The following is a 13433-nucleotide window of genomic DNA, read 5'->3' as shown; positions in this document are numbered from 1 at the left end:
AAATCCAATGTCATGAAGTTTTTGCTCTTTGTTTTCTTCTAAGAGTTTTATGGTTTTAGCTCGTATGTTTAAGTGTTTGATCCATCTGGGGTTAATTTTTGTATGTAGTATGAGAGAAAAGTAACTTCATTCTTTTACATGGGAATATCCAATTTTCCTAGTAGTGTGCGTTGTAAAGACACTGTCAAGTGTCTGCACTGTCAGCGCAGAGCCCAATGTAGGGCTTGATCCCATGAATCATGAGATCATGACCTGAGCTGAAATCAAGAGTTGGACACTTAATTGACTGAGTCACTCAGGCACCTCTATGCAAGGCTACTTCTAGGCTTTTTATTTTATTTCATTGGTCTATAAGTCTGTCTTTATGCCACTATCATACTATTTTGATTCCTATAGCTTTGTAGTACATTTTGATTTTTTTTTTTTAATGTTTATTTTATTTTTCAGAGAGTCAAGAGCATGAGTCAGGGAGCACCATAGAGGGAGGAAGATACAGAAACTGAAGCAGGTTCCAGGCTCTGAGCTGTCAGCACAGAGCTCAGTGGGGGGCTTGAACCCATGAACTGCGAGATCATGACCTAGGCTGAAGTCAGATGCTCAACTGACTGAGCCACCAGGCGCCTGTAGTACATTTTGAAATCAGGAAGTGTGAGACTTCCAATTTTATTCTTATTCAAAATTGTTTTCACTATTCAGGGCCCCTTGAGATTTCATATGAATTTTAGGCAGACAAAGGTTTTTTTAATGAATTTGGTCTCATGGATTCTTTGGCAATACAGTTACCACAACACCTTTTTGGCGTATAAGTCATAGTTCTCCAGAGAAACATCACTAATGGGACGTATATGGGTGTGTGCATATGACGGGTGCAAAGGAGAGAACTGGCTCATGATTATAGAGGCTGGCAAATCCAAAATCTGCATGGTAGGCCAGCAGACCATGGAGACCATGGAGCTAGAGACCATGGAGAAGTTGATGTCGCAGTTCAAATCTGAAGGCAGTCCGCTGGCAGAATTCCCTCTTTCTTGGGAGAAGTCAGTCTTTTTTCTTTTAAGGCCTTCAACTGATTGAATGAGGCCCACCCACTTTATGGAGAATAATCTGCTTCATTAAAGTTTACTGATCTAATGTTTATTTATTTTTTAGAGAGAGAGTGTGTGTGATCAGGGGAGGGGCAGAGAGAGGGAGACACAGAATCTGAAGCAGGCTCCAGGCTCTGAGCTGTCAGCATAGAGCCCGTCACGGGGCCTGAACCCTGAGATCATGACCCGAGCCAAAATCAGACGCTTAACTGACACAGCCACCCAGGCGCCCCTAAAGTCTACTGGTTTAAATGTTAAGCTCATCTTATGTGGTGTCTGGCTGGCTCAATTGATCGAGCAGGCAACTCTTGATCTTAGGGTCGTGGGTTGGAGCCCCACACTGGGTATGGTGATTACTTTAAAAATATATTCTTAAAAATGTTAAGCAGGGTGCCTGGGTGACTCAATCAGTTAAGCATCTGGCTCTTGATTTTGGTTCAGGTTATGATCTCATGGTTTGGGAGTTCAAGCCCTCCATCAGGCTCTGCACTGACAGTGTGGAGCCTGCTTGGGATTCTCTCTCTTCCTCTCTCTCTGCCCATCCACCACACACACACACACTCTCTCTCTCTCAAAAATAAATAAACTTTAAAAATGTTAATCTCACCCTAAAAATACCTTCACAGAAACATCTAGAATAATACTTGACCAAATATCTGTATACGGTGGCCTAGCCAAATTGACTCACAAAATTAATACAACAGGTTTATGTTCTGTTTGCTTCTAGTCAAATCACGTGACACTAACCACCTCAAATTCTTTCCTAGATAGAATTCTCAAACTAATATATTTGCTTCATCACCCCTTGCCTCACTCTTAATGTAATGGTGGCCACACCAAAGTCACGTGAAATAACAATTGGGAAGTCCACCCTCTTCAGCTGATATTTGCCTTGCAGGTGCTCACATCTCTCAACACCCTTTTCAATCTTATACTATTCGTTGTCTAGATGCAGTCAGCTTCTCTGACTCTGAAAGTCCCATTTTCTCTGGACTTTCTCTATTTGCCTTCCATGTCAGCTTGAAAACCAGCTAATTCTCACCTGAGTTCACCTCTTTCTTCTAATACTGTATAAAAGTGCCCAAGCTAGTTAGTGAGTGGCTGTCTCTCAGCTCTAAACCCACCCTTCTCCTTTCTCCTAGGAGATAACGGAGCTAGGCTCTGCACATCACCTTTCTGCTCGGTCAGCGGGCTCGGTATTTGGCTCTGCCAATAAGGGCCACTAGAGGGAGCGAGTGAGTCCAGCGGAGGAAGAGAAGCGCCCTGCTGTCTGCTTCCTTTTCCTGTGAGGTCACTCTAGCGCCGCTCCTTCACCTGGGTGGCAGCAGCGCTTTCCTGTAGCCGCAGCTGAATCCACTTTGCAGATTTTTTCAACGATTTCAAAACCAGGTTCACGGCGCCAGAGACACCGGCGCCAGTCAGGTGGCCCTCCTTCCTCAGCGGTGTTAGTCTCTCCTGCGTGTGCAGAGACACCAGACACCAGCACTAGACATAGAGGTGTCAGTGTCAGCCAAGGGGAGCCCCTCTTCTAAGTTTCTGAGTTTGAGTGATTCCAAATGCTTCCCTTTGTTCTCCCAGCCCTTGGGGCTATAGATGCCTCCTGCTGTTGCTGCCTCCCCGATCTCTCAGAGTTGTCCTTTTACAACTTTAAAGTTGTCTTTAGGGGCGCCTGGGGGGCTTGGTCGGTTGAACGTCCGTCTTCGGCTCAGATCGTGATCTCATGGTTTGTAAGTTCGAGCCCTGCATCTGGCTCTGTGCTGACAGCTCAGAGCCTGGAGCCAGTTTCAGATTCTGTCTCCCTCTCTGCCCCTCCCCGACTTACGCTCTGCCTCTCAAAAATAATAAACATAAAAAAAATTTTTAAGTTGGGTTTAATAACTTCCAGTTATTTAGCTCCAGCTTCATACCTAGTTAACTGTCCCAACTGTTCTTTATACTAAAGTCCCTTTATGCAATGACTGGTGTGGTTCTGTCTCACTGGCTGGACCCTGACTGATACAGAAATTGGTACTCAGAGGGAGTCCCAGAAAATAGAGCTCAAAAGATGGGAATAGGGATCCGGTTTGGTTGTGTCATTGGATTCCGGTGTGCTGAGCTCCTTGCCAATGGGAAACACAATGTGACGAGTCCCCAGGCATGCTGTGGCATCGTGATTAATCAAATTATCACCTGTGGTTATTTGTGATGAAGTGCCAGCTAAAGCAAGTGCCTTGGGGGCCCAAGTGATTGTTGCACTTGACTGTTACTTCCGGCGTTGATGGTGACTACGGGGACTTGGTATGGTCGGAATGCTTCTGAATGCATCAGAGCCCTTGCAGAAAGAAAATGACAAGGTTGGATCTTTAAACTCTCCATCTAAGTCATATTCAGAGACTCAGAGAGTTTCCAGGGTAACTGTAAAACAATGTCTTATTTCTTCTAGCTCCCAGACTTATTTGCTACAGATAAAACAAAATATTGTGCATGTTGCAGAATTACGTCAGTTAAATTCAATCTTATTAAGTCTTTCCGGTGATTGAGGACTGGGACCCTGAAACTTGGGTTGGGGACATCTAGTTTGACTCCCAGAGTCTTCTCCATTCGACTGGCAGATGGGAAGGGGGAGCAAAGATCAGCACCTGAGACTTTTGTGAGCCAGCTTGTCACTTTCACTCACATTCCATTAGCTAGAATTCAGTCACTTGGCCACGCCCATCCCTAAGAGAGGCTGGGAACTGTGGGTATTGGTGAGAATGAGTAGTTTATGCCACATTAAATGGGTCATTAGTGACATTTAAGATAGAAGGGTTTTGTGTTTTTTTAAAGTTTATTTATTTTGAGAGAGAGCAGGGGAGAGAGAGAGAACCCCAAGCAGGCTCTGGCACTGTAGTGCAGAGCCTGACGCGGGGCTTGAACCCACAAACCCTGAGATCGTGGCCTGAACCAAAGTCAGATGCTTAACCGGCTGAGCTGCCCAGGCGCCCCTTAGATTTTCTTTTTAAGTAATCTCTATATCCAGTGGGGGACTTGAGACCAAGAGTCACATGCTCTATGGACTGAGCCAAACAGGTGCCCCAAGATGGAGGTTTTAGAGGAGTGATGTCGACAGAGGCTAAATTGAAAAAAGTTACAAATGAATAGGTGGCATGCAAGTGGTAGCTCCTCTTTAAATGAGAGAGAAAAGGATAAACCTGACACTAGAGCGAGGAGGGAGCCCAACACGGAACGCCGTTTCTGTTGGTATTTTAGTTTGATTCTGCCTTTTAATTGATAGAGAAGAATAGGGCACGTGTTTGCAGTCTCTATGAACAGAGAGAGAGAGAGAGAGAGAGAGAGAGAACATGAGTGGAGGCCTGGCCAGGAGCAGAAGGAAGCCCACAGCCTTAAGATGAGCGGAAAGGATCCGTGCAAATAGGGAGACTGAGGTAGAGGGGAGGAAGGCTGAAGTCAGGCAGGATAGTCTGAGTCTCTGTTAAGTGACGAGGAGCAAGCAAAGGTGCAGGGTTGCAAAAGAACCCAGTTGGGTGGGAAAGCAGGAATCCTTACTAAAACCAGTATGTCCAGTTTTTAACTTTGTTCTACAGCCAAGGAGCAAGAGGGGAAGAAGCCCACAGCATGGCTCACGCCAAGGTGGGGCTCATCAAACCCAGGATCTTCGGCACCAAGGGCATGGCTGGGCAGCCTCTGGCATGGGTAGCAATTAGAGATCCTTGAGGTCACTGTTGTTACCTCTCTACCCCTCCACATCGTGTATTTTGACTTTCTTTTTTACTCTCTCTTATGCCAGTCTCCAGCTCTCCCTTTCCCTATACTTTTCCTTAGGTTTTCCAGTAACCCCAGTGAGATGGACAGACCCAAAGGTAACCCCTAGTGATTTCTGCCTCCTACTATTCACATCTTTGTGTGATCCTCTCTTTTTGAGTTCAGGTGGGACCTGTGGCTTTCTTCTAACCTATAGAATATGGCAAAGGTGACGGGATGTCACTCACGCTACATACAAAATAAGTTACATTATGTGAAACTCTGTCTTAGCAGACTGGAGTCAGACTCTCCTTGTGGGCCTGATGAAGTAAGTGGCCATGTTGGAGAAGCCCACATGGCAAGGAACTGTGGGAATCTCTAGAAACTGCACATGGCCTCTAGAACCTGAGGGAAGCCTCCAGCTGACAGCCAGCAAAAATCCCAGGCCCTAAGTCATACAGTCTAAGGAAATACGTTCTGCCGACAAAACTTGAATGGGCTTGCAAGTAGATTCTTCCCCAGCTGAGTCTCCAGATGAGGATGCAGCCTTGCTTGATACCTTGACTGCAGCCTTCTGAGACTCAGCACAAAGGATTCAACTGACTGGGTCGGAATTCCAGATCTGGAACTTACGACATGATAATCTGTATTGTTTTAAGCCACTAAATTTGCAATAATTTGTTACACAGCAATTTGGAAAGCAAATACACCGAACATTCTTGAAAAATACGTTGGCCCTGTGGCATCAACTCTACATCAGTCCAGATATCTAGATAACCCTTGGTCTGGGTGCAGATCACAGATCTGGATGAGGGAGGTCAGAGGATGTGCCACACACACCCACTGGGCACTTTGAACTCCAAGACAGTAGTTAACGGCCCCTGGGTTTCAAAGCAGATTGTGTCCCCACGCCCACCCCTGTCATCCCCCCCCCCCCCCCCAATACCTATCCAGTCAGTCCTCAGAGATGGCTGAAGCCTGGCCCTGGAATTACAGATTGCCAGAAGGAGATCAAGAAGTCCACCACTCGAATCTCGGCACTTGGCCAGGTGCCTGGCACATAGGGGACACCCAAGAAATGCTTTCATTGCAAGGGAACAGAGGGCGCCCAGGAGCGCGCAGCGGCTGTCCCGTCATTGCGCAGAGGGGACCGCGGCGGCTCAGGGTCGGGCCCGGGGCCAGCCGCGGGGCGCGAGCGCCATCCCGGGCCCAGGCGGAGGGGGCGCTGCGGCGGGAGGCCGCGCCGGGCGGGGGCGGGGCGGGGCGGGGCGGGGCGGCGGGGCCGCCCCCAGCGAGCGAGCGCCGCGCGCGCCGCCGCCGCCGCCGCCGCCGCCGCCGCCGCCGTCACCGTCACCACCTCCGCTGCTCGGCCCCGGTCCCGCTGCGGCCCGGCTGGCCCGCGGGGCGCGGAGCCGAGGCCCGCGGCCGGCCGCATGAAGGACTGCGAGTACCAGCAGATCAGCCCCGGGGCCGCCCCGCCGCCCGCCTCCCCTGGGGCGCGCCGCCCCGGCCCAGCCGCGCCCCCCGGCCCGGGCCCCGGGCCCCCGCCGCCCGCCGTCGCCGCGCCGCGCTGGAGCAGCAGCGGCAGCGGCAGCGGCAGCGGCAGCGGGAGCATCGGCCGCCGCCCGCGGCGCAAGTGGGAGGTGTTCCCGGGCCGCAACCGCTTCTACTGCGGCGGCCGCCTCATGCTGGCCGGCCACGGCGGCGTCTTCGCGCTCACGCTGCTGCTCATCCTCACCACCACCATCCTCTTCTTCGTCTTCGAGTGAGTCCCGCGGCGCCCCCGGCCCCGCCCCCTCGGGCGCCCCGACCCCTCCGGTCCCCTCCGCCCTCTGCCGCGCACCCCACCCGCCCGGGTCCCCGGCGGGCACTGCGGCCCCTCTGGTCTCCCGCTGGGCGCCGGGTCCACTCCGACCTCCCCGGGCGCTCCACCCTTCCCCGCACCTGCCAGGCTCCCTCCCCTCCCTGCGTCCTCGCCCGCTCGGGATCTGCCCCCAGGCCTTGCCAGTCCCCTCGAGTATCTCTCCTCCGTCCTCCCCGGCCCTCGCCACCCCACCCCTACTCTCCATCCCCCATCCACACGGGGCCCCATCGCCCCATCCCCTGGCCTGTCTCCTTTCCCTGGCACCCTGCCTTTGCCAGCCTCCGCCAGAAGCCCCACACTCCCGAGTCGCGTCTTCTCTTCCCCCTCAGAGCCTGGCTCAGGCCTCCCGGATCCCTTTGCCCTCCCCTCTGCCCCTTGCCCTCCCCCAGCTTCTTTCTGATCCCTTGAGGCATCTTTGCTTTATGTCCCTTCCATACAACTGCCGAATCTCTTCCGTGTCCTTTGGCTTTATACTCCCCATCACAAGTCTCCCAGCTGCCTTCGTGTCCTACCAGGGTCCCCTCTGGGGTCTCCTGTCACCTCTTACTCTCAGACCCTTCCCCCTTACTTTCCCCTCAGTCATTCTCCCTCCAGGCCCTCAGGCAATCTTCCCAGACAGCTTTGGGCCTCTTAGGCCTCCCTCCCCTCTCCAGTACCTTCCTGAGTTTCCCCAGTGCTTCGGGTCCTTCCCTCAGACTCTGCCAGACCCCTGCCCCCCACCCTGTGTACCCCCGGCTTTCTTTGCATGCTCACCGTTCTGAAGCATACCTCTGGCCTGTCCCACGGCAGGAACGGCTGCAGCACCTTGTTGTTTTTCAGGAGAGCCCAGAGTGCTTGGTGTGACAGGTCCTGTTTGCCCCGTGGGTTTTTGGGTTTTGACCTCTTCACATCCATCCCCTCCCCCCATGACCCAGGGTAGGTCCACACAGTAGCTCCCTTTTTTTTTTTTAAATTTTTTTATGTTTTTTTAAATTTATTTCTGAGAGAGAGAGAGAAACTGAACGTGAGCAGGGGAGGGTCAGAGAGAGAGGGAGACACAGAATCTGAAGCAGGTTCCAGGCTCTGAGCTGTCAGCACAGAGCCCAAAACGGGGCTCGAACTCACAAACCATGAGATCATGACCGGAGCCGAAGCCGGACGTTTAACCGACTGAGCCACCCAGGTGCCCCAGTAGCTCCCTTTTCTGGTTGGAGAGGGAGATGCCTGTCCCTTCCCAGGAGTTTTGCACTCTACCTTTGGTCTCTGGCTTGAGCCTTCTGCTGTGTGATCCCTTGCACACACACTCACGCTCACCCACACACCTTCCCCTCCCAGTTCTCCCCGTCCTTTGTGGTCTTGCCTAATTGCGCAGTGTGGTTAAGAATGCCGTCTCTGGAGCCATCAGACCTGGTTCAAATCCCAGCCCCGCCATGCACTAACCGCATGACTCTGGGGCAGTCCCTTCACCCTGGAGCCCTAGTTTTGTCATCTATAAAATGGGGTTTATCATAGGTTGTCGTGAGGGTGGCACTATGTCATGTGCATAAGGTTTTAACCAGTAGCAAGCACTGAATGCTGACTGCTGTTATGAACTGTTGTCTTCACCATAAAACACTTCCTAAGGGCCTGTGGCCATGCTGAGGCCACCACAACGATGCCACCCCAGGAACCCTTTCCAGCTGCCAGATCATGTATCTGCAACCTTGGTTTCCCCTTGAAGCCAGGTGAGGACTTCCTACAAATTAGCTTCTCCCTTGTGCCCTTACTTTCTGAGTCAGGGTGGATTAAAAAGTCCCAGGATAATGTAACGAGCAGAAGCTCTGGGGAGCCCCCAGCCATGTTCCCTGGGCCGGGTTTCAGATCCACCTCGCAGGGCTAACCTGACTCGCATGAGTGTTTTGAAAGTTCCTTTTCCATTACCCCCAGGGCTGCAGCCTGGGTCAGAGGAAGTTGACACCGCCCCCCCCCCGCCCCCCATGACACGAAGTGTGGGATTCAATTAGTTCAGAAGCAGGATCTTCTCTGGGTTGCGTGGGTATCTTGACTGATGACAGATTTGTCCCCCAGCAAAGGGAGAAATGAGGACTTCTGGGTTCAGGGAAGGTTTGTGAATCATCTTGCCTTTTCTCTGTTCTTCTTTACTTGGGCTGGTGGAGTTAGCAGGGGGTTTGGGGTTTGGGCTCAGAGCTCCCCTGGGTCTGGACTGGGGTGATACCTCAGTAGGGACCCGGGGCGTGGGAACGCTGGAGAGCGAGTGAGCTCACACTCTTCGATTGCCCTGGGAAAAGGTAGAGTGGCTCTCTAGGGCTTTTTTTGCTGAGAATGAATGGTTTTGCTTCATTGTTTGGTTTGATGAATTATTGCACGGGGCTCTCAGCAGGGTGCCTGGCTTCTGCCCCACTTCCCACCCCACTTGGAGACCAGAGTGCCCCTTTAATTCTAAGTCAGATCCCAGATTCCCCGTGGAGTTCTCCCCTGGCTCTCTGGGATAAGAGCCAGAGTCTTCCTCTCTGTCCATCTCCCCTCAACTATCCCCCCTCCTCCAGCCACATTGGCCTCTTTGCATATTCCTGCCTCAGGGCCTTTGCACTGTTTGGAATACCCTTCCTTTAGATAGTCTCATGGCTCACTCCTTCACTTTTCTTCCCTCCTTCCCTATAACTGAACAAACCACTTCCCTCCCTCTTGTCCCTTCTTCCCTGACTATACTGGTTTTCTGGAAGCTCTTCCCACCATCTGAACATACTATGTCTATATTTTCTACTAGTCTATTGCCTGTCTCTTCACCACAGCAGGACTTTGTTCTCCACACTGTTGTGTCTTTGGTGCCTAGAACTGGGCCTCGTGTGCAGTACGCATCCAGTACAGTAAATATTTATTGAAGGAACAGAGAGAGAGTAACCGATGAGGACCCGGAGGCCCCAGTCTTGCCGTTGGCCGACTGAGTGACCTTGAATGTGGCTGTGGGCCTCAGAGCCCCCTTCTGTAAAATCAGGAAGCTAGTACTTGGTGTTTCTGAGGGTTCTACAAGTCTCAGACTTCAAGTCTCCACGCCCCCAAAAGTCTGGTTATGCATGAACTGGTTGATTGGCGTGTGGGTAACACAGAGGGCTCAGCTTTGTTTGAGGCTTGCACCCAGGGGCCACTGAGATGTTTGGAGCAGAATGTGGTCCAGTTGGAGCCCTTGGACTTGGCTGTCTCTGTTCTTCAAGGGCAGGGCCTCTCTGGAAACAGAGTAGGTGTCCACAGGTTTGCTTCTGTAACTGTGCCGGCTTTTGGAAGCTTGTCATTTCCCAAGTAGCAGCTCCTCGCCCCATCAGGTGCCACTCTAGCTCTGGGAGGGAAGGCAGTGTAGGAAGGTGGTTAGTAGTTTGCGTAGGCCTCGGGGTCTGTGCACAGGCTCTTCTCCACACCAGCTGGGGTCGGAGGCCTGATAGCACTGACTTGGGATGCCAGCCCTTGGATGACAGTGGTGGTGCCTGGACCTTGCTTGTTCCCCTAAACCCCCTCACCTGGCTGACCCTACTTACTCTTCAGATTTTAGCTTAGACATTATCTCTTTCAGCCAGATTTTCCTGACTGTTCTGCTGTTTTCCTCTCTCCCATGTTAGCACACAGAGCCGTGGGTAGCACCTCTCTGTTTACCTGTCTTTTCCCCACTAGACCATATGTAGCCTCAGGAGGGGTGGGGGACAACACTCTTACTCACTGGCATTATTCCTGCTGTTTGGTGCCAGTATTGCCTGGCACGGATGAGACCTCGCTAAATATTTGTGGAGTAACGAATGAATAAGTGAACATTGTCACGGATGGTCAGCTCAAGTGACTGCCTGGTTCATTGGGAGCGGCTGCCTGCAGCTCTGTGTTTAGAAGGATTCTGAAGCTGCGGCGAAATGCAGGGGTTAAGAGTGCTGGGATCTAGACCTCTCTCCGTAGCTCATTAAAAATTAAAAAAAAAAAGTGCTGGGATCTATCGATCACATCTGCTATTGGCTCCCAGGGAAGGTGCAAAGATCCATTGGTGATGTCTGCTCCAGGCACTCTTGGAGGAGGAATGGCCGCGCTCACCTAGGAGCTTTCCCCTCTTCCTCAGGGAAAGGCCGTAAGCCAGGTGGTGTTGCTTGGCTGGAGCGCTGTGCCCCGGGGAGCCCTTGAGGTACCTGCTCATCTCCCTCTCCCTCTCTCTCTCTAGCTGCCCCTTCCTGGCCCGCCAGCTGACCCTCGCCATCCCCATCATCGCTGCCATCCTCTTCTTCTTCGTCATGAGCTGCCTGCTGCAGACCAGCTTCACCGACCCTGGGATCCTGCCCCGGGCCACCGTGTGTGAGGCAGCCGCCCTAGAGAAACAGATCGGTGAGGCTCCCGCTCCAGCTGAAGCTGTGTCTCCCAGCTCCACATTCCTTGATTTGAGAGGAGGCCCGATTTTCCCTTCCCACACCTTGCCAGGAACGGAGGGCACCGTAGTGAGTAGGGCAGGCCGGAGCTGACGCTCGGGCGGGGACACGTGATGAACAAGTGAACGGAGAAGCCAGTGAGAAGTGCTAGCAGGTGAAGGCTACCGTGGCCGCCAGCTTAGTGCTGAGTGCTCACTGGGGGGTCAGGCAGTGTTTTCACCTCTCTACATGCATGATCTTATTTAATCCCCCAGTAATCCTGTGAGAGAAGGACCATTGTTACTCTCCCTTTGCTGATTAGATTACATCTCAGAGGAGTAAAGTAAGTGGTCCAAGATCATACAGTAAATGGAAGAGCTGGAACGAGATCTCCTACAGTCTGACCAGAGCCCCTGCTCTTAAACATTCGTATACACGTATTCACTCATCAAACACTTGTTGAACCCGTGCTATGTGCCCGGCACTTTTCTAGATGCTTATGCTACAGTAGTGAACCAATATGACAATTATCCCCTGCGTTCTTGGAGCTGATGTTCCAGTGGGAGAAGAAAGACAGTGAACAAACAAATATCTAAGGTGTCGGGGAGGAGGAAAGTAGGGAGAGAGGATGAGAGCTGGGGGGAAGGTGTATGATTTTAAATAGGGTGGTCAGGGAATGCTTTGTGAAGGAGGTGACTTCTGAGCAAAGAAGCAAAGAGCTGAAGAGACGAGGGACCGAACTCTGAAGGTTCCTTGGGGGAAAAGCACAGTAGGTGTGGGGAGTGGGAAGTTTAGAGTAGGCGATCTGGGAAAGCCTCTCAGAGGAGGTGGGACTTGAGAGGAGCTCTGAATGGTGTGATGGAGCCAGTAACACGCAGTCTGGAAAGAGTAAAAGCAAAAGCCTGGAGTGGTGGGCAAGCTGGTTTGTTTGTTTTTAATGTTTGTTTATTTTGAGAAAGAGAGAACACGAGCAGGGGAGGGTCTGAGAGAGAGCAAGCAAGAATCCCAGGCAGGCTGTGCACTGTCAGCATAGAGCCCAACACGGGGCTTGACGCCATGAACCGTGAGATCATGACCTGAGCCGAAATCAAGAGTCGGATCTTAACCGAGCCACCCAGGCGCCCCACGCTGGTATGCATAAGGGAAGCAGGAAGGCCAGTGTGGCCAGAAAGAGCCCGTGCCCCCTTGCACCACAGATAGCCCTTGATCCCTCCCAGACCACTGTGTGGGTCCCCCTGGGAGGCTGGGTGCAGAGGCCAGGGCCTTAATCTCAGCTTGCTGCACCCTCGCTCCTTCCTGGGGAGAAGTGACGTGGCTGTTTGCACACCGGGTTTCCGGTCTGTGGTTGGCCCCTTCCCGTAACAGAGTGACTCCAGACAGGCTTTTAAACATCTGACTGGCCTCGAACAGAGACAGTGGCCTGTTCATGTCAGAGCCTGCTGCATCCGTCACTGGGAGTCACTCCGCTGCTTCTCCAGAGCAGCCCGGGAGGGTGGGCAGGAAGGGTGACAATGTTCTCTTGCCCTTTGGCCCGTCCCTCTGCCCAAGCCTGTCCTCAGCCACGCCCTCGATGGCTGTCTCCCTCTGCCTGCGTCCAGCTTCCTTCCCCCTTGCACCACTGGGCCACTACCCCCTTGGCCTCTTAGACTTGACTCTGCTCCTTCAGAATCCCGCGGTCTGACCTGGGCAGTCCTCCGGGCAACAGTGGGGGCTCGGTTTGCAGCCTGTTTCTCCTCCCTCCGGGTCTGGGCTGATCGCGAGGCAAGATTATTGTCCAGCTCAGCCTGAGCTTGGGGATCTGCTGCCTGGAATCCTCTGGCCTCCTGTGGGCTGTGTGGGCAATGACAGCTTTAATCCCCCACGTTTGGGGAGCACTTGGCCACATACGGAGTGTTTTCCATCCATTATCCCCGCAAATCCGTTATCCCCAGCAGCCTGGCTGTGCTGATGCAGAAACTGAGGCAAGGGACCGCATGGCCAGGGATGGGGGGCATGGAGATGGACTGTGTGCCTTGATTCCCAAATTCCTTGGTTTCTCTTCTGAGATGGCCACAGGGACTGCATTCCCAGTCTTCTGGGGCCACCCCGTCTTCGTTCTTATGTCTCAACCCAGGTATTCCGTCCTCTGAGAAGCCTTCATGACCCCTTCATGACCCCAGTTGGGCCAGACTTTCCATGACACCTTCCCAGAGCTCCGTGCCCTTCCTTTCTTGGCCCTGTGCTGCACCCTGGTTGCTACAGAGGTGCCGGGCAGGCCCAGCAGCCTTTCCTGGACCGTGAGGTCTTGTTCACCCTGTCTGCCAAGTGGAGGGTCCAGGGGTATTGGCCGAATGGATGGGCCTCTGGAGGGGCCCTCCCTGATGTCCCCAGGTGACTGATGGAGAGGCAGTTGGGACTTCTCCCACTTAGGCATCA

At 52.8% G+C, this 13433-nt stretch overlaps 1 protein-coding gene across 5 annotated transcripts in view; it reads left to right on the top strand.

The window, feature by feature from the left end:
* The first annotated feature begins 6131 nt into the window (after window positions 1–6131).
* ZDHHC18 (zinc finger DHHC-type palmitoyltransferase 18) overlaps window positions 6132–13433 on the top strand; it is a 28464-nt gene continuing 21162 nt past the window's right edge. For all 5 annotated transcript variants that reach the window (XM_039231771.1, XM_039231786.1, XM_039231762.1 and 2 more), the window contains exons 1-2: window positions 6132–6567; window positions 10838–10998. In XM_039231771.1, the coding sequence (XP_039087702.1) occupies window positions 6236–6567; window positions 10838–10998 (493 nt within the window). In that variant the 5' untranslated portion in view covers window positions 6132–6235. The remainder of the gene's footprint in view (window positions 6568–10837; window positions 10999–13433) is intronic.

This window comes from Hyaena hyaena, unplaced genomic scaffold, assembly GCF_003009895.1.
Source record: "Hyaena hyaena isolate Hyena2069 unplaced genomic scaffold, ASM300989v1 scaffold_3, whole genome shotgun sequence".
Lineage (NCBI taxonomy): Eukaryota > Metazoa > Chordata > Mammalia > Carnivora > Hyaenidae > Hyaena > Hyaena hyaena.
Note: the sequence above shows the minus strand (reverse complement) of the source record. Positions and strands in the feature narration are given on the sequence as shown.